Genomic DNA, 20,179 nt, shown 5'->3' with positions numbered 1-20,179 from the left:
AGCAACACTGGAAATGTGACAAAGGCCGCTGCTACTTTTCTTTGTATCAACAGTCATCCATCAACATTAGTATTGCTATTCGCTCTCAGACACCTTGGAACAGGAGGTGAAAAGTAGGGATGCTTAAGAGTGCTAGGTGGCCTTTGGATACTGTCACGCTACTTAAGGGGGATTTATTGCAAAACAAGTATACTTTAAAAATCTTTAGTTGGGCCCGTGCCTGAAATGGTGGCCAGCACCAGAAGAAGAGTTTGGCTGCAGGGCAGAATTCCTCTTCTTGTGGGTTTGGCTGATTCATATGCCAGTACGCAGCACAAAATAAATACAAATAGGATGGGGAAAGTCTCTTAAATGTTATTAGTTCTGTCTGGAAAGAAGGTAAAAGATGAGACAAGAGCAGAAACAACTGATATGGGAGCAGGGGGCGTGATTAGAGGACACCGGAGAAGAAGTATATTTCACACGAGAGGAGATGTGGATAATCAGAGAAGGTTATAAAGAGAATAAACTTTACAGTGAGTCACTGAAGGTGGCACAAACAGGCATAAAAAAAGAGCTGAGCTGCTGTAAAAGTTCAGCAAAAAACATACAAGAATGCAGACATAAATACATAATATCTGCTGGAGCCGAGGGAGTGAAATATCAGAGACACGCAATCGTGTACAAGCACCAGTATTGCCATAGTGTGGCCGGCCAATGGTGTTTCTTCACTTACACTGTACATACTACGCAGCCCTGCACTCTGAAATACAAAGAGACAGGTGGGCCTTTCAGCGCAGCGGTCAATACCTGAGAGTCGTCTTATCGATTGGCAAGGCCTCAGCGAAATGTCAACACCCAACAGACCAAAATTTTCCCTGATCCTGCAGTGATGGAGGACAGATCACTCCTTAGCTGGCAGTAAAGTAACACAGAAAAAAACAGAAAAGGAAATGTATCTGACAACACTTCAGAAGAGGTCCAGAGCTCAACACACACACAGACACACACTGAGACAGACACACACACGCTTATCCTCAATGTTTGTCTACCACAACTGCACATTCACCAGAGGCAGTGTGACCTTTCGGATGTGTCAGACGCTGATCTTTTGGCCCTCCTGTCCTGACATTGACATGGATCACATGGTCTGAGTGTGTGTCTTCGCCCCAGTGTGCCCTCGGGCCAGCCGGGTTCCTTCCCACCAATGGCAGTAAGCTGATTACAATCACACCAGGGAGCTAAAGGACTGTATCAATGCCTGTCTTCAACTCGCCTGACCGGACACACAGATGGACATTTCCAGTTCAGGGCCCTTTTAGTGACGTGTTTGACTGATTTAGTGATTTTATTAATGGCTTGGTTGAAAACTGAATGGCACAGGAGGAGTGGGATGAACAGAACATATGAAGCCCTTCATTCTTGTCTGATGTTTCACACAGTAGCTGTTGGGGGGATTAAAGCTGTGACCTCTGGGTAACTGAGAGGTTTCAGTGACTGGTGGGGGAACTGCACTAAATCTGGTGATTTAAAGGTCTGTTCTGTAGACTTAAGGTGCAATATTTAAGACTACGATTATCAACATAATTTGAAGAAACATTTTTGACTTTGTGACATCTACAGTATGTATTGTGTTGCAGATATATCTCCTGAGGTTAGCATGCTAACCAGCTAACCCCAGCCTTTACCACTCCAAAGGTCTCTTGTTAGCGGCATAAACACCAACAACAGAAACTACAAACACTCTCCTTGTACTTTGAGCTTACAGTCCAGACCGCTAGCTGCACTGCTATATGAGCTAATAGCTAACAGCAGCTACAGCCAGCAGCAGTTAGCAGTTTTTACTCTGGTGATGTCCTGCAATCTATTTGTTTTGAGTACGAATTTGAAAGGTGGCCAGTTCTTACATAGTGCACCTTAAAAGTTTTGGTAAAATGATTTTACTTGAAATGTGTGTAAAAATGTTTGACCTGTTTTCTAATTAAAATGACCCTTTTAAATAAACGATTTTGTTAAAGTTTATGCGATCTCTTAGCGAGAATTTGCAGCCATGTTAGCTTCTATGTGAAATGCTAATACTGCAATGGTCACAAAGAAAATGCTAATGTGCTGATTTTAAGCATGTGTAATGTTCACCACATTTATCACTTTAGTTTAGCATGTTAGCACGCTAACATTAGCTAATTAGCAATTTACACAAAGCGTAGCGGATTGTAATGGGAATGCCATTAATTTTACATTGGTTAAAACTGGATAAAAGGTCGGACAATCATCAAAGCTATTACTATTGATCCTGTGGACATCATAGATATTCCTCACTAGCTTAGCCTAAAAAAAAACCATTGGCACATCTCTCAACAAAATTCAAGGAAAGTGAGGAAACTCCTGAAATGAGCAGAAATATCTCCTGCTGGGGGCATAAATTATTAAATATTGTGCTTAAACTTTTATGACTCGATATGAGAATACAGTAGAGAGGAAGAAGTTTTTACAGAACGGATGTCAGGTACAGGAAAACTGAAATTTAAGGTGCATTAAAGCATTTGAGTGGAGGCAGAGTTACTGTGGTCAGCACTGAGCAGCTCCTATGGCTCAGCAGAAGACGCGGGAGGCCCACACACACACACACACAACAAAGAGCTGGAGATATAATAATTTCTTCTGTCACTTCCTGGGGTGCAGGGAGACAGCAAACAGCTGGCGGCGCAGCCCACAGTGACGCCAACAGCACGATGACATGAGAGAAAAGTGTACAGAGAACGAGGGGAGGACGGTGTATGAGAGTGGGGGCGGTCCAACGGAGGAGCTAAATTAGGAAAACGACAGCAAAAGATAAAGACAATTGAGGAGGAGGAGGAGGAGGAGGAGGTGATGAGAGGGGAATGTGAAGAAATGTGTTTGCCCAATCACAATAACTTCTGCTCTGTCACCCTGTCTCCGTTAGGCATCGGCTAACAAGTGGCTTCAACCCTTTTCAACCTCCCACTGATCTGCGCTATCCGTCTCTTTTCTGTCGCATCCTCAGAGGCTCCTCCATCGAGCAGAGGTTTTTTAATTAATCTCGACTGTCCTACAAAGTCCCCTGTTCTGCTGCTGATGCTCCAGAGACCCTCTGATTGGCCTGCAGAGCCGGGCTGTGAGAAAGGCAGTGACACCACTCTGCTTCTCTCTTTAACACACACACACACACACACACACACACACACACACACACACACACACACAGACCCAACTTCCCTGGTCCGTCTCAAACAGAGGGGAACAGATTATTACATCTTGATGCAATTAAAGCCGACTGTATTTTACGCTCATCATATCACAGCGGCGCCTGCTCTGAAAATGACTGTGTGAACTCATTTGAACACTCCGCTGCACAATAAGAGGTAATTTCAGCGTCAGTGAGAACTATTAAAGCATTTGGCAAAAGTGACACAAACAGAAAATTACCAAAAACACTTCATCTGGGGGGGAAAAAATGGAGAAGATCATCCCCGGAGATAGAGCGTGCAAACTGAGGGCACTGTAAAGCACAAGCGTTTCCCTTACATTTGCATTTGGGGTTGGTTGTGGGGGCTGAGGTACCAGCTGCTCTGCCTCTCACACAGCCTGTATAGAGATGAATTGCTCCCCGGGTGTCGATAAGTCATCATGGCACACCATGGTCACCATGGAAACTACGCAAACATGGCATTTCCGAGGAAACAAGTAAAATGAAGTTGATTACACATTTCCTTTTCTTTCCCTTCAAGAGCTCCACGAAGGGTTTTTCTTGGCCTCCAAAGGATATCCCCTTTTGTCAGTGAACATTCTCAATGAGCATCACTCGGTTTTGCTTCTGCTGCATGTGAAGCCACTCAGTCTGCATTATCTGTGAGCAGCAGCGCACCTTCGTGCCGCAGCTATGGAAGGGCAAAGAAAGTGGAGACACCTGAGGAGGCACTTCTCTGACCAGTGGTACTGAATCATAAACATGACTGATATGGAGCCAAAATGTAAAAAAAAACACCACAATGAATACCAATGCACTCTCATATCGCTGCCTCCGAGATGGAGCGGTGAGCCGGGTCACAATTCAGCTTTCACCCCGCGAGCAAATAAAGACAGAGACGTGGAGGGGAAAGGAAAACAGCAGGCAGGGAGATGAGAGAGCCTTATAGGGAGAAACGGAGGATCGGATGAAAAAACGTGAATGTAAAGAGAGGCTGTGAATGCAGATGGGGTGGTAAACAGAGAATGGAGAGGAGGTGAAGGATATTGAAAGAGAGATGGCATGGGGAGAGCGAGGGAGACAACAGCGTGGCACTCGCTGTGTTGTGGCACGCACAGAGCGCTGGCTCAGCAGTTTTAGAAGAGGTGTGTGTGCGTGTTTATGTGCGCTGTACTTACCGAGGGCATAAAGTGTGTGCATGCATGTGCAGAGATGTGGAAAACTAACTGTGAGCTGTGACTACATAGAGTGTGTTTGTGCGCGAGGGGGGATGCACTGAAGCGCGTAATAGAGACCTGGTGTTCATAGCATTTAGAATGATGACTCTTCTACCCCCTGTCCTCTCTCCATCTAGACCTCTTTCTGATGCCTTGGTGGACGAAGGCAAACGGCAGGAAACAGGGGGGAGCGGACCTCACAGGAGGCAGGGGAGAGGAGGACAGGGAAGAGATGAGGGAGGCAGCAGGAGGAAGGAACACATTAGCCTCTTACCCAGCGCGTCACTCAAGCTGGCAGTGCCAGCCAGCGCTGCCGATCGCTGCTGCCGGTCCACAGCCACTCCCACAGCCTTCAGTGGGATTTATGTCTCGCTCTGATGGTGCTTACACCGCGGGCTTCTTTGCCAAATTTACATCCTTGGGATTTTTTGCATGCTGAACAGGCTTCATAGTGCCTGTTCAGGTGCAAAACAAGAAATGGGAGGCTATGGGAGATTAGTAATTCTTGTTTTAAGAGGCTGTAATTGTTATGCGTCTATTTACAACATACCACATGACGACCTATATGTGAGAACCCTCTCACTACTACAGGGTTGGCTCATAACATTGTTGTTGTGGAGTTGTTGTTTCTTCATGTTTCCCTTTCCGTCAGTGTGTTTTATAGGTTCTTGTTCGTGTAAAAGATCTTGGAAAGCACCAACAGAAGAAAACACTGCTCCTGAAACGCCTCGTCATTAGTCCCACCTTTAATTCCACGACTTTGTGACATCACGCTCCGTCACCTGAGTCACACATTCGTGACACACTTTATGCCTAGCGGCTACTTTGGAGCGTGAGAATTGATTTAGCACAGCTGCTCTGTTGTTGTCCGCGGTGTTGGCTCAGGCGTGTGTGAGGTGGCCAATCAATATTGTTTGGATTTGGACCGGTGGTGCGACAAAAAAAAAGCAATTTGAAGCTCTTGCTTCTGAGAAATTAGGATCTTACACACTGGATGAGTACTTGAAATAAAAGATGTTCTGATCATCTTAGTCTAATAACATAGTAGCAGCCTTATTCACAACAGATTTATTCACTTTGGAAATGTGAGGGTGTATTCTGGGGATGACAGTGGAATCACTAATGAGACTCCTCATACCATCTGGCCACTCATTAGCCTTGGCTTGTATTGGCTGTGTTGTTTCTACTAGACTTGTGTTAACGTGAGTTTTTCTTGTTCCCCTTAATCCAGCGATGCCTGTTGTTCTCTCCCCTCTCTATTCCTTCAACATACTGTGTATTAGTCGCGCCCCATGAGCACCGTTTAATGATATCTTCATTCATGAATCACTACGTGTGTGGTCAAGTGCAATAAGCCTTCAGACAGGCCGGTGGGCTCTGCTGGGACGCCACTGCCGCTGAGCTGCATGCAGACTATAATTCCTTTGCATGCAAGTTCCCACCGGTAATCACGAAAATTGAAGAAAGCAGCAGAGGGGTATTTGTGCAAAGCGAAGCAAAAGGAGGAAAAGACGATGGAGGTGGTTTTTTTTTGCAATTGCTGCACTCGCTGATCAATGAGTTTGTTTTGCAAATAATAAAAAATGTAGAACAGCGTGATTTGATCGGATCAATTTTAAAGGTTCACTATGTAGTTTTTGGGAACAAAATTTCAATCAGTCGAGAAAAGATCTTCATTGAATGAATTTTACGCCTCAACAAACTAAATAAACAAACTCTCTTTGTTTTCATGACTGAATAAACTGAATAAACAAACTGACCTTAAAGGACAACACAACTTCATACTGTTTTATTTTGTTTATATGTGGCGGACCCTGCCACCTTTCCAGCTTCAAACAGTGTTCTGGGGACCTTGTTTTCCTCTGAGAACAGCTTGTTTATTCAGTTATGGAAAAAAAAAAAAATTAAGTTTGTATTACTACCTCATTATTATTGTAAAGATTACAATTCTGAGTTGGAATTACTTCTCCAGAATGTGGATTTTATTATAATCAATATTGTCTTTTTATTATAATCATTCCATAATCAATATTGTCTTTTATATTTGCAAAAAGAGCCTTGAACTCTACTATGCTTGCTATTATTGGCATAAAGCAACTGTGTAATCAATATAACTGTGAAGATGCATGACATGCAACTGATGAGAGGAAAAGGGGAAAGTACACTGTGACCTGGGAGTCTCCGAGTAGGGGCAAAACACATAGGAAAAGGGAAGTGGAGAAAGAGAGCAGGAGAGGACACATAGGAAAAGGAGAAGTGTAGGAGAAGTGCAGGGGTGAATGAACTGGTTTGGGCCAGACAACAGGAAGAATTAGGAGAAGAAAATTGGAAGAAACAAGAACCGATATGGACGCACAAAGGTGATAGAGGTCAACAATTTGGGAAAACACCCTAGAGACAAAGAGAGCCAATCATTCAAAGACACATTGAGATAAGTAACGAATGAGATTTGAAAGGACAGGACCACCCAAAGGAAGGAGTTATGGGTATAAAACTCAGGGACATGCGGAAGACAGATTTTCTGTACTTGCTGTGTTCTCCAAAGATCTTTGCAAATAAATCGATTGCTGCTATAACTTCACTCGACTGTAAAGACTCTTCTTCTTAGATCAACGGACCCGGGGGAGTGTCGGCTTCAACTCCATCAAGAACTACAGTGCACCTTTGAGGGCTAGAAACATTGCTAGCTTTCTCTCTTCAGTGACTTCCTTTGGCTCACTTTGAATGTTCCCTTTCAACCCTGTGGGTGACACTCAGATTCAACACTATAGCAGATCAATAAAGAGCTGCAGTGTCCTCACCTCCCCTTCATTTTAAATATGACCCCGGGATACCTCTGCTGTGGAACCAAAATGAGACGTAGTCAGCCTCTGAAACGTGAGAGATAATCTGCAAGAATTAAAAAATGCTTTTGTGTGATGAATTGTTGATTTAATGTATCCCCTGTGTATTATCTGCCACACATATATCTTTTGTTTTTTCTGTACATATAGTGCGGGAAATACCTAATGCACTCACAGGATGAGTGTGTATGTCCTTAAAAAATGAGCAACATGATTAAATTTCATGTATTTTAAAGTGATTTCTCTACAGTGAGCTGATAGCACAATGCTGGTAAACGTGCAACGCGATTGTTATGAAAGTTGATATTTGCTGCTTGGTAACATAACTAGAAATTCAAACAGCAGCAGCACAACTGTGGAGAGTGGAAAGTGCTCTGTCCATTGCTTACACCCCTCTGCCATGTGTTGTCCATATGAGGAAATTCATGTTTGGAGTGAGTAAATAGCAGAACAAACTGGTGAGTATTCCCTGTATATACAACAAATCAGCTACTTCTCAGGAAAACAATAGAAGGCACACTTATAAATGCTTCAAATAAATCAAACAGCCACAGCTCACAATGCATGAAACTGAAATCAGAGTGCATTTTGAAAGGGAAGTGAGAGAAACCTCTGCTTGTCAGTGTCCTTATGGAGATACCACTGTAATAATAACCGTTTCCGAGCTGAACCAAATCATTATAGAACTCATTTCATCTTGATCCTTAGGTTGCCGGTGACTTAAACAGAGAAAAGGAAGACAGAGGTGGACAGGGGGGGCTGGGTTGAAGTGTGCCCTGGTACATCCAGATGATAAATGCCGCTGCCTGTGGACATGCAAGGACTATAAGAACTCATGCCACCTATAATCTAGGAGGTTCACTCTTATCTGATTATGATTGCGGGGTAAAGAGGATTTAGGTGCTGGTGCCTAAATGCTAGGCTGCGCTGATTAGAAGCCCGGTGGACGGCTTATGTAACTACTGCAGGAGGGGAGAAGGTGTGCACTTCCTAAATGACAAACTCCTCTCCTGTAAAACATGCGGATAACTTCCTAAAGCCCAAAGCAGATAGTGTAGAACAATGCATGCTCCTTCATGTAATCGGCCGCTCTGCTTCTTGCACACAGGCGTCGCAATGACAGAAATAACTTAAAGGCCCATAATCACTACAATCTGATTTCAACAGTCAAGGTCAGCACCCAGTGGGAAGGCTTTTCACGAAATAAGCAAAAAGAAACTAAAATCCATTTGCTCAACAAGCTGGGAACATTTCTTCCATAAAATGCCGATGCCTATCGATTTAACCCTCTGAAGTCTGACCACAATCCATGCAGAGATGAGAGGATGAAACACAAGATAGTGGACCTGCTGCTTGAGTTTAACCCAAGGGGGGGCACATACTGCAGAGAACATTTCACTTACTGCTGACCAAAGGCCTCTCCCTTTCCCTCTCCCCTCCTCCCTTCATCTTTGACTCCCCCACTTGTGTCAATACACACAAAAGGCCAAACGTTTGCTTCAGTGCTGTTAAAGCCTGGATGGTAATGGACGGATGGAGAGTAAGAGGCTGTCTGCAGTGATCTGAGACAACAGGCAGCCGGGAGTTAGAGCTCAGCTGTGTGCTAATTCAATTTGCTCCTGTCACATTTAAAGCGTTGCGTTCTTGTCACCTTTGCTGTGTCAAATATCCATGAATCTATAAATTAATCAGTGAAATTTGCCTGTTGTGCACTTGTGGCTGCACTGCATTAAAGGGAAAGTTGAACCAAAAATCAAAAAATGTGTTGTGATATTTATCCATCTAGATTGTTTTGGTGTGAGTTGCCAAGTTTTGAAACTGTTGGCTTCAGAGACGTCTGCCTTCTCTTGAATGTAATGGAATGAGATGGCAGAGTGGCTCGCTCCAAAAAATACATTTTAAAAAATTCAACAGCAAAGTCTCTTCGCACTTACTCAAAATGATCCACAGACCTTTCACGTAGAAAACTATTTTTTTTCTCCCCCGCTGAACTACACCTTAACAATGCACAGAAGGAAGCCTAGTAATGGCATCCTCCTCAGCCGAGCTTAGCTTATAAACCATCTACATGGGTGAAAAGGAAAAATGTGTTTTTAATTTTGGGGTGAACTGTCCCTTTAAAACATTCAAAAACTGTCTAAAACTAAAATGATAAACAAGATGTGAAGGAATAACAGTTTAGACATCATGATGTCTGCGTATTTTGTTGTGATGTATCTACTGAAGTTAGCATGCTAACTGGCTAGCCCCCATCCACCGCTCCTGTGGTAGCACTGTGAACACCAACATTCCCCAGGCACTCTGAACACCCAGTCTGGACTGCTAGCTTCACAGCTAACTGAGCTAACTAGCTATATACAGTGTATAGTTGCCAGCAGTTAGCGGTTACTCTGGGGATACACTGCCCCCTATTTGTTTTGGGTATGATTTTATTTACAGGTGGCTGATTCTTGCGTATTGCACCTTTAAGGCAGATAAATACTGCAAAATGAAGATTCACAAACACTGGCATTTGAGCTGTTTTATGCTACAGCTTTCTCGCTTTGTGTCATCATCACCAACAGTGTCTGTGCTGGACTGACTTTGGCTGCTCCTGAGCGTGGGAGGACCAAACACAAGCACAAGTCTGCGCCCATGCAGGAGCCATTGCTTAGCATTCCCACTAGCTAGACTAGATTATTAGATAAAGGAAAGAGTGATGGTGCACATCCACATTAGGAGCAAGCACAAGGCTAGACACGGCTGATGTAGGGAGGGAGGAGGGGGAGAGGAAGAAAATCCAACTTGAAATGTCTGGCGAGTAGAAACATTGATCTCTTTAAAATGCTCTGAATCCTCGGCCATTATTTTCCACGGCTGCCCAGACTGAATGGACTCCAAAGTGAAGAAAACCTGAAGAGAGGAATGCTTTCTCTCATCACACTGATGGGTGTTTTTACAGCTTCCATACTTCATGTGACATTGTTAATATTCTGGAAAGCTTTGCAAATCAAAATAAAAAGATGCTGCCCTTGCAAACTATACCATACATATATTAAAACCGAGCACTGAAGGCATCCATGTAACAACTAATAGCATTAATTTATGATACCAGGAGCGCAGCCTGACTCATATGTTAATGTTGAAGCTCTCACTAAATCACCAGTTGTGTAGCAAAACGCTTGGTGAGCTCCTGATATTTATTACACAGTTTCTGCACACGGTCGTGCTCATCTGAACGCAGAAGTAAATGCATTTGAGGCTTCTAATCGCGTTTCCCGTCACGCTGACAAAAGACACTTCCAGCGGAAAAACATAGGCATGTGACAAACTGCATTTACAAGTTAAACGCAGCGAGATGAGTCTTTGCGGGGATGATGATTGGTAGTTGGTGATACGTTCACACAGGAGAGAAAGCCACTGTAATTCAGACTCCTTACAGCAATCAAGCAATTTGGAAGTGGCCTCCTCATGCAAGTGTATTTGCTGCACAGCAACACCAGTGAGTCATTGTAAACAAAAGAGGGTCAGAGCAGCACAAATCCTTCTGGCTCAATATCAAGGATGACACGTTCTACTGGATTATTAGAAATTACAGCCTACAGTACGGAAACAAAGGCAACATCCCTCTGATATTTGAACACAACATGTAACATAATCTTATATCATTTAATAGCACAAAGCAGTTTATTACCAGTGGATATAAGATGTGGAGATATCAAACAGATCAGACAGATAGCACTTAAAGGGTAACTCCACCAATCTTAAACATTCAAGTGTGTTTACAGGTCTTGCGGAGTACTACTGCATACGTGAAAAAAGTAGTAAAAAGTATTTTGTGGCTCCAGAGGAAGCTGCAACTGCTTTTCAAAACCTGTCGCCTACATTACCCACAATGCATCTTAGCCATGAGTGACACTGGAGTCAATTTATCAGAATATATGTAGTGAGAAGTACTCTCCAAGACCTGTAAACACACTTTAATGTGTAAAATTTCTCAGTCCGCAAAACAATTCTGGAGCTTCGCAGCAAAGCAGTGTTGCAGCATTTACCGAAACAACTGAAGTAGATGGGGACTCTGGAAGCCCCGAGATCCCAAATTGATTTGAAAAGATGCTATTTACACCCTTTCTAAGCCAACATCTTCACTGTAGCCGCTAAGCTAAAAGCATTAGCACACATCCTGTCTGAAGTGGGTGCACAAGCTTTAATAATGGATGATAAATTATTTTCAAATCAATTTTGGGATCTTGGGGCACTGTTCTCCATCCACTTCAGTTGTTTAGGAGAATTCTTTGAAGCTCCAGAAATGATTTGTGGACTATGAAACATAACCTGACTTGATAACAAATTCTATTTTTCAAACAAAGTTTCCAAAACACATCAGTGATGGAAGCTCTGCTTCTCAGGATATTTCAGCTGCAGGCTCCTGCAGGTGCACATGTGCAGCACGAGGGCTTGCAAGAGTTTGTTGTGACACGAACTTCTCACTTTTCCCCCTGGACGCTCACCTGTGACAAGCCGAGTGCCAGATAGAGCCGGACACAAGATGATGGCCTGCCCTCCTCCTCCTCCTCTTCCTCCCCCCCACGCAGCCGGGGCACTCAACCAAAAGTCACGCAGTAACACAGAGAGGCCACTGCATTAGCCCGTGTCCTCTTTGTTTTGACCATTGCATTCATTATTCATCAGGAAAGGTTTGCACAGATCCAGCTCAGCATCCTGAGGCGTAAATTACATGCCTGCATCTCTTGCATCACTCTCTCTCTCTCTGTCTCTCTCAGGGCTTTCCTCTGGCCTCACTGTCTTTTATGCCTCTTCTCTTCCTTCACTTGTGGCTTTCTTTAAACACAACTCGGAATCTCTCCTTCCTCTCTGCGATGTTGGATTAGTTTCCATCTTTTCCATTGTGCACATGCCCTATTGCTAATGAATGTAATCCTATCTTGATTGACCCTGCTGAAAAGGTCAGTCCTCTCATGCTTAACCTTTATTTAAGGGCAGAGAGGGCCATGGGTGCCACAAAGCAGCACGTTGGGCTCTAATATCTGATTAAGGCAGTGTGAGAGGTAAAAGGAGACAGAGAGGGAGAGAGAGAGTATGTGTATGGCAGAGGACTGTGATTGCATTTGACAAAGAGCTCAGGTTGCTTCGTATAAAAGCACACGGCTGTGTACCAGCCTAGTAATGGCGTTTCCTTGGTCAAGGGCTTTCAAGGGTTCTCACTGCGCGGTGCGTGCCCCGTAAAAAGGCTTCCCTGACCTCGGGGAGCTGCCATCTGACAGTCGAGCAGCCGCGCGGTAGTCTATTTTCCAAACGCACTCTCAGCTTCGGATAACCTCAGCGCGTTCACAGGGGCAGAGCCATTACGGCCACGTTCACGTTCTCCTCGTGGAGCCCTAAGCAGAATGTCAATGCAACTTGAATTAGGGTGGGATTTCCCTTTAAGGTTTCACAGGCTTCCCCCACACGAGAGTGAACAGGTCAGCAATACCAGGAGACGCACTGAGGAGGTAAATCACTTTAAATATCACACAGCGGACCAAATTACCTCACTGCTGCCACCTGAGTTCCCCCTGATAATTTGATTCTTGTGATATACAGCTTCCTGAAGACAATTATTAAAGGGGCACTATGTAGTTTTAGGATAATTTTATTATTTACAATCTTTATCAGAAATATTTATTTTATCCTTAGCCAAATAAACAAGCTGTTCTCAGAGGAAAATAAGGTTCCCAGAACACTGTTTGAAGCTAGAAAGGTGGCAGGGTCCGCCACATAAACAAAGTAAAAACAGTATGAAATTGTGTTGTCCTTTAAGGTCAGTTTGTTTAAGCATAACAAAAAATCAGTCACTGAGGATCTTTCTCTTCTGATTAAAAATCTCTCCCCCAAAACTACATAGTGCTCCTTTAAGCTGATGTGGGATCCTTGTCAATCACAAGTCACCAGTTGATTCAGGGAAAAAGCAAGCCATGCAGGGATAACACGGGAAGGAGGAGCTGAGCCTCGTGTGTTCATTACCATATTTTTGCCGTTTGTAAGGCTGAGCACTGCGCTGTAAATTTTGCACGAGGCACCGCGGCTCTGAAATTGAATCTCACATGATTTCCAAACTGTCTCAGCCAAAGTGAAACATTGTTCGCTTCGAGGGGAGAGGGGCTGCAACAATGCGGCACACGGCACATACAAAACACCAGGGTTGCTGTTGCTTTGGTCACACACACACACACAAACACACACACATAGGAGGACCGTGTGTTTATGATCCTCTGACATGCAATATAATCCCGGCCAGCCCAGCCCCTGCACTGCCCGATGATGAGATCAGGATACTGGAGACCAAAGGTAAATTACCAGTGATTGGATTTCATCAAGGTTGACCTACCTAATTGAGGACTGAGCCGAAGCGGAGGAGGAGCTGGGAGAGATGTCATCGTTTTAACAAGGCAAGCCTTGATATTGCCACACGGGCGTTTGATTCTCTAAGACTCCTCGTGTACGAATGAATGTGACTGATGCAGCAGTTTTCCAACATGTGGCGCGTGGGAGAGGAGCAGCGACTACGACCACCTCGGCCCGTAATCCAATCTAATAAACCTGCTCGAGGTAAATATAGTAAAGAGCCGACAGCAGTCACCTACATCCACAACTGCGCCAAACTTTCATCATCCTGTCATTTCGCTAAGTCACAGTCAGATCCAATCAGTGAGTAAGACTGACATATAAATAGCACAGGAGAAGAGACCTGTCACGAGTCTTTGACAGATCAGGTCTACGCTGACTTCCCCTGCGCAGAAAGCTACACTCAAAGCTGACGCACTCACCAATTAATTTGTCAAAGCAAATGGAGTCTAAATGTAGCTCCTGCAGTGATTTCACAACTAATTTATCAGTGCCAGAACTATACTTTACCATGTTTGCTTGCACGTCACCACATCTACTTCCACTCCTCACCTCCTGCTTTTTTCCTTCTGTCACATCCACACAAAGACTTTCTCTATATTTAATTCATCCCTAACAACTGTTGCTACATACAAGGATGGATGGCAGACAGATGGCACAAGAAAAACACCTGACGAGAGTACAGTAAACGCCTGTTTAAGATTCAAAACTGGTGAACTCATCCTGGTTTTACAGGTGGGAGTAGGCCTTTAATAAGTGTGCTGGTAATGTGTTATGATCCAGGCTTTGGATGCGAGATGGGGGCGGTGCGATCACACTTCCAGTTTCGGTTCCCTACCTTGGCAGCCACCGAGGAGCTGGGCTTCTCCAGGAGATCCCACAGCTTCTTCCTCTTGTCCGGGCAGCAGGTGTTATCAAACTCACCCTCTCCCTCCCTCTCCCTCATTGTCTCTGCCTCCCTCCGCAGCTCCTCATTCATCTGCTCTTTTTTCTGGTGGTAGCGGGCCTGGCAGCAGGACTCCAGGTAGATCTCGTCAATGCCCCAGTAGTCTAACTCCTGCCCGAACGAAAGGGCGCACATCTCCTCCATCATGTGCAGCTTGCCCGTGCGGTAAAAGTTCAGGATGGAGGTGAAGGCCCCCGGGTGCCTGTCGAAGAAGTATTCGTTTTCGTTCAGGCTGTAGTCGTCGCAGACTTCCATCAGGGACTCGTGGGTGTTGCAGTCTCGGAGCTTGCCGAGCCGGGTCCTAGGTAGACGGTCCAGGGTCCGCCACAAGACCTCGTGGTTCAGGCCCCCGACGTTAAGGCGGACTCTGCGGGAGCGGGCTTTGGTGCGGATGATGTCGATGGGTTCAGGGGGCATGGAGGGAGCGTTTCGGATGGTGGCGGGCTTGGGCCCCGCTGGTCCAAGCTTCTCAGCCATGGTGATGGGAGAGGAGACTCGTTGGGGACGATGCTACGATGACAGAAAAAAAGGAAAATAGAAAAAAAAAAAATCTAAAAAATTTGAATTATGTTGGATCCTCTTTAGGGAAGTCCCGCCATGGCTGAGAAGACAAGAAGAGAAGAAGAAAAAGTTAATCAAGATGTCTTACAAAATGTAGCATCTATTTTAAAGGCGCAATATGTAGATTTGGGGAAGAAATTTACATCAGAAGAGAAAGATGTTCATTAACTAACAACAAACTAAGCAAACAAACTCTCTTTGTTTTGCTGACTGAATTACAAACTGTTTTACTTTGTTTATGTGGCGGACCCTGCCACCTTTCTAGCTCCAAACAGTGTTCTGGTGACCTTATTTTCCTCTGAGAACAGCTTGTTCATTCAGTTATGGAAAAAATAAATATTTCTGAGTTTGTATTTTACCTCATTAATATCGTAAATATTAACATTCTGAGTTTGGATTTCTTCTCCAAAACCACGCAGTGCCCCTTTAACGCTCTGTTTTGGATGCGCTCACCTGGTACTTCAAATTGCCAGTCAAAAATAACAGCCGCTGCACCGTCCTATTGACCCATTTCATCACATTTCTAAGGTGTTAGACGGAATCAATGATTTTGTTTTAACAGTCAATATGGCTGCTTTGCTTTGCTCTCCACTCAGGCAGTGTTATGGCTGTACTAGTGAGGCAACTCCTGCTGGAGCACTACTTTCTATGCAGCCCGTGGTGGAAATGGGACCCAGTGGCAGCAGGTCAGGAAACAAATTAACCGAAGGAAGCCATCAAATCCATTGATGCGTTCTGACTATTTGGATGGAGGAGGCAATTTCTGGAATCTTATTTAACTTGCCTTTAAAAAAAATAAAAAATGAAATATCTTTTCCTTATTTCTGACGTTGGGTCATTATAATCACATTCTGTGACTAATGTAACCCCATGTGTAGCTTTGTCTTATTTTAACCGGATTAAATGCCACTTCTAGTTGGATAAATCCCGAGAATAACACAAAAAGTTGTAAACATTAAAGTCTTTAATAATTCATTGAAGCTTTCCTTCTCTATCATCCTAGCACAGGGTTGAAATAAGCTCCTGAATGCAACAGTTTTTAGTCACATTTGCTAGAAAGCAGCCTGCTTCAGATGGAACATTGTGAGTAGATGTGTGCATGAAGGGATGTAAAGCGACATCTCGATGCTTGTTCTGCAGTCCTATAAATCCAGACACACTGCGTACCTGTTACCCTACAACCTGTGCTGTGTTTCTGCACGGTTTTCATCATGCAACCATGTAAATCAGCCTCTAAAATCTGTGCTGGAAACGCACGAATTGTATTCTTACTCTGTTTGAAGTCGCATCCAAATTCTTAAAAAAAGTCACAGAGAAACAGCCCCTCTCACCTTGCCGTGATAAACCACCTTTTGCATGCAAACTCCTCTTGTTCCTGAGGGAGCAGGGGATGAAAAGGGAGCCGGGATCCCCCGTCAGTCAAGCGGCCACGACCGAGGAGAGCACTCCGCGGACGCCGCGCACTGGACGCGCGTCCCGCATTTTGTTGGAAAGCGAGTCGCGAAGAGAAGGAGGAAGAAGAAACAAAAAAAACAAAAAAAAAGCCTGAATGTCCTCCTCTAGGAATGATCAGAGGAACGGAACCAGCGCTGCTTCGCCATCGGAACACAAGGAAAAGAGTCCTGCCTTCATCCCCAAAAAGCTTGCAGCGTGCTCGTAGAGAGAAGACGGGCTCACTGAATCACTGTGCTGCAGACGTCGTGCGCGTAAAAGGCAACGGGAAGGAACGGGATAAGCGAACTGCGGAGTGTCCCGCTGTACACTACATGAGGAGGAGCGGAGGGGTGCGCACGGGCTGCACCACATCCTAGAGGTGAAAACCTTAATGCAACTGGGCAGCAGATCACATTCTGTGGCACCATAAAGAGACTTTAATGGGGATTTTTTTTTTTTTTTTATTGTTTCACATCAATGCCTATCAAGGCATAGAGCCATAATACAAACACCACATCCTTTATCTCATATCCCAGGAATCACATTACTACCAAAGGCCCCTTAAAGGTTTGGCTTTGAAGTGTTATTTCAAGTGCAGAATTTGCCATGGGCGACTTTAAGTGAAGTGACCATGAAATGTTATGTTGCTTCTGACTGTGAATGCACAGGAGAGCCGTTTACTCTGCAGCCCTGTGAAGAATCCCCTCTAAAAACTGATGGAAAATAATATGTTTGTAGCACAACAAATTGCCCCCTCACGCACCCGTTAAAAACAAAACAGCCAAAGCCTTAAAAGTAACAGAGATGCTCCATTTGACCCCCAGCAAGTAACCTGATCCACGTAAGACGAGAAGATACCCTTCCCCTTTTTCTTGGTGGTGATACAGACACACCTCAGAGGGCCACTATGTAGTTTTTAGAGAATAAATGTAATATTTACATTACTGATGATAATAATAATGAAATGTATAATTTTTTTTGTCATAGCTGAATAAACAAAATGTTCTCAGAGGAAAATAAGGTCCCCAGAACACTGTTGACGCTAGAAAGATGGCAGGGTCCGCCACATGCAAACAAAGTAAAACAGTATGAAATTGTGTTGTCCTTTAAAACCAGTTTGTTTATTCATTTTATTCACTCATGAAAACAAAGAGAGTTTTGTTTATTTAGTTTGCTTAGGGGTGAAACAATCAGTCAGTGAAGATCTTTCCCTTCCTCACCAAAACTACAGAGTGCACCTTTAAGCCAGGTAATCAAAACCCATCTTATCTATTAGCTATCAATATGTAATGATCTCCCCGCTCCCTGGTCTTAAATGAATAAATAGAGATATTAAATTATGTATCCCGTATTATCCCTCGGATCGTTACCTACACCGCTGGACTGTTCTCCTCTCTATCCCTCACTCTCCGTTCATATGAATAGTGTTCAATACGGCAATGATACTCCCCCCATAGAGCCATGTGTCAGTTCAACATTTCTCCTGAGCCAAGCGTTTTTCCAGAAATTTGATTATACACTGCATATGTGTAATTGATTTCCTTGCCGTGTTCCTTCCTTCCACTGACAAGTGATCAATAATGCTGCATTGACTAAACGGAGCCTTTTGTGTGCACGTATACTATGTCTTAAGTGTGTGGGCTATGTTGTTTGAAGGTTAAAGGCTTTGGCACTGTCCGGATGTCACACAGGGGTCTGCATATGCACAAATTATGTACAGTAATCTCACATCATCTTTATGGCCGTCACATATGGACCTGATTAATTATTTGTGTGTGACTTCAGCACTCTGGCGGTCGAGCACACGGGCTGCGTCCATTTCTTTGCCATGCAAATTTTATTTGATTATGCCAGGATGGTAACAAGGGGTGTGAGATTGTGCGTGAAGGTGCAAAAATTCAGCTGAAGTGTAAACCCACCATGGCTTCACCCACTGGTATCAGGACTATCGTTCTGAAGCCTGGATTTTGGCATGATAACTGTCACCAACTTAGTGTTGTGGCAGCCGGAAGTGACCATATTAGGAAGAGAGGGTGGAGCTTAAATCGTGAATATCAAACATGTTCGATGTTTACGATTTAGAATCTGTGTGATTAGTTAATTACTTTCCGAGCCAGACCACAGCAACCAATGAGAGGCATCCTGGATCAGTTCTACACATTCTAGCCTGTGAGGCTAACTTTAGTTAGCATACAAACTTAAAACTTTCACTACCATTTCTTGCTTAATAATAGAAAACCTGTGTTGACTCCGCACTCATCCAGACTCGTTTAGTCGTCTGCTTTTTAGTTTTTTTTTCTGAACATGCATCTCCACTTTGTTTAAGTCTGCTTCCCCAGAGCCATGAAGTCAGAGCGCTGAAGCCGCACCCCTGCTGCTGCACATCGGTGTTGGCTGTTTATTCAGTCTTTGTATTGTCCATATTGCACCAAATTTGACACTGCACCTTCTTGGATCCTCAGCAACAAACCTGGCTAGTGTGAAGGTGATTGGATGAACAGTTCTGGAGATATGCACAAACAGATGCTCAGAAATTTGACCTTAATTTACAAAATGAACATCATGCCGTGTTGAAGAAGACTTGAAACTTGTCATTGAGACCATAAACTCATAAGGAAACTGTTAACTCAGGTAATAAATCAACCACTGGAGTCGCCCCCTACTGGCCATTACAAATAATGCAGTTCCTAAGGCACTTTAAGGCGCAGCTCCATCCATCCATCCTTTAAACAGTCAGTGGTTGAAGCTTTTTCCAACAAACACAATGTTATCCATGATGGCATCAATTTGTCAGTGTTCAGGACTGGAATGTTGAAGCATAACCCTGACCCCTAATTGACAGACGTAAATTATTCTCTCGAAGACAAAACCGCTGATGACACAGTCGTTAATTACTTAGGGTACAGAGAAATGATTAAGGGCAATTGACTGTGTCCCCTCTCATTAATTATCACCAAAACTGGCAGCCAATCAGCTATCCTATGAGTCATGATGTGTGAGGTAGCAGCAGTGATACAAAATAAGAGCAGCTTTGGTCGGGCACCACAGCTTCTGAAGCAGGCAAGTGTGTTATGAGGAGTAATATCATACTTTGTGCAGCACAGCCTTCCAGCTCTGCACTAACACCACCTGCATGCACGGGTACTCCAGGGAGTTGAAGCCAGCCTGCGTCCCACCATGTGGGCGGAATATCTCCAGTTAGCAGCAGCTTGATATCTGTAATTACTAACTTTCAATATAGAAATCTGTTGATGCACTGCAGGTTAAAAAAAGACTGCAAAATGTTTTGGGTTTTTTTCTTCCTAGAGGGTGTTCATAGGGATAAGGTTATACAGGTTTTTTTTTAATTTCTGTGTACTATGTGGGCATGTGCGCTTGTGTGGGTTGTTGCCGTAGCAACCCAAATTGTAGCATCATGCTGGAGAAACACTTTGGGCCATGGAGCCAGATAGACTTGCCAGCTAGCATGGCTGGCAGTGACTAAATCAACTGTTTGGTCAATTAACCTTTGCTGTCTGTATTTATCATTATATATTATACACCCTGACAGTGATAATGGAGACCGAATGCCACGCAGAGGCTTTAAACAACGAGTGAAGAATGTAAC

The 20,179-nt window shown here is 44.0% G+C and overlaps 1 protein-coding gene across 1 annotated transcript in view; it reads right to left on the bottom strand.

Moving 5' to 3' along the window:
- Positions 1-16,785, bottom strand: part of kcnb2b (potassium voltage-gated channel subfamily B member 2b) — an 88,372-nt gene extending 71,587 nt beyond the window's left edge. Inside the window, exons 1-2 of the mRNA XM_084340912.1 lie at positions 16,470-16,785; positions 14,470-15,178 (exon numbers count right to left, since the gene is read on the bottom strand). Coding sequence (XP_084197038.1) covers positions 14,470-15,054 — 585 coding nt within the window. The 5' untranslated portion in view covers positions 15,055-15,178; positions 16,470-16,785. The remainder of the gene's footprint in view (positions 1-14,469; positions 15,179-16,469) is intronic.
- Positions 16,786-20,179: the final 3,394 nt, after the last annotated feature.

This window comes from Pagrus pagrus, assembly GCF_965226575.1.
Source record: "Pagrus pagrus genome assembly, chromosome: 20".
Lineage (NCBI taxonomy): Eukaryota > Metazoa > Chordata > Actinopteri > Spariformes > Sparidae > Pagrus > Pagrus pagrus.
This window is presented reverse-complemented; position numbering and strand designations above follow the sequence as displayed.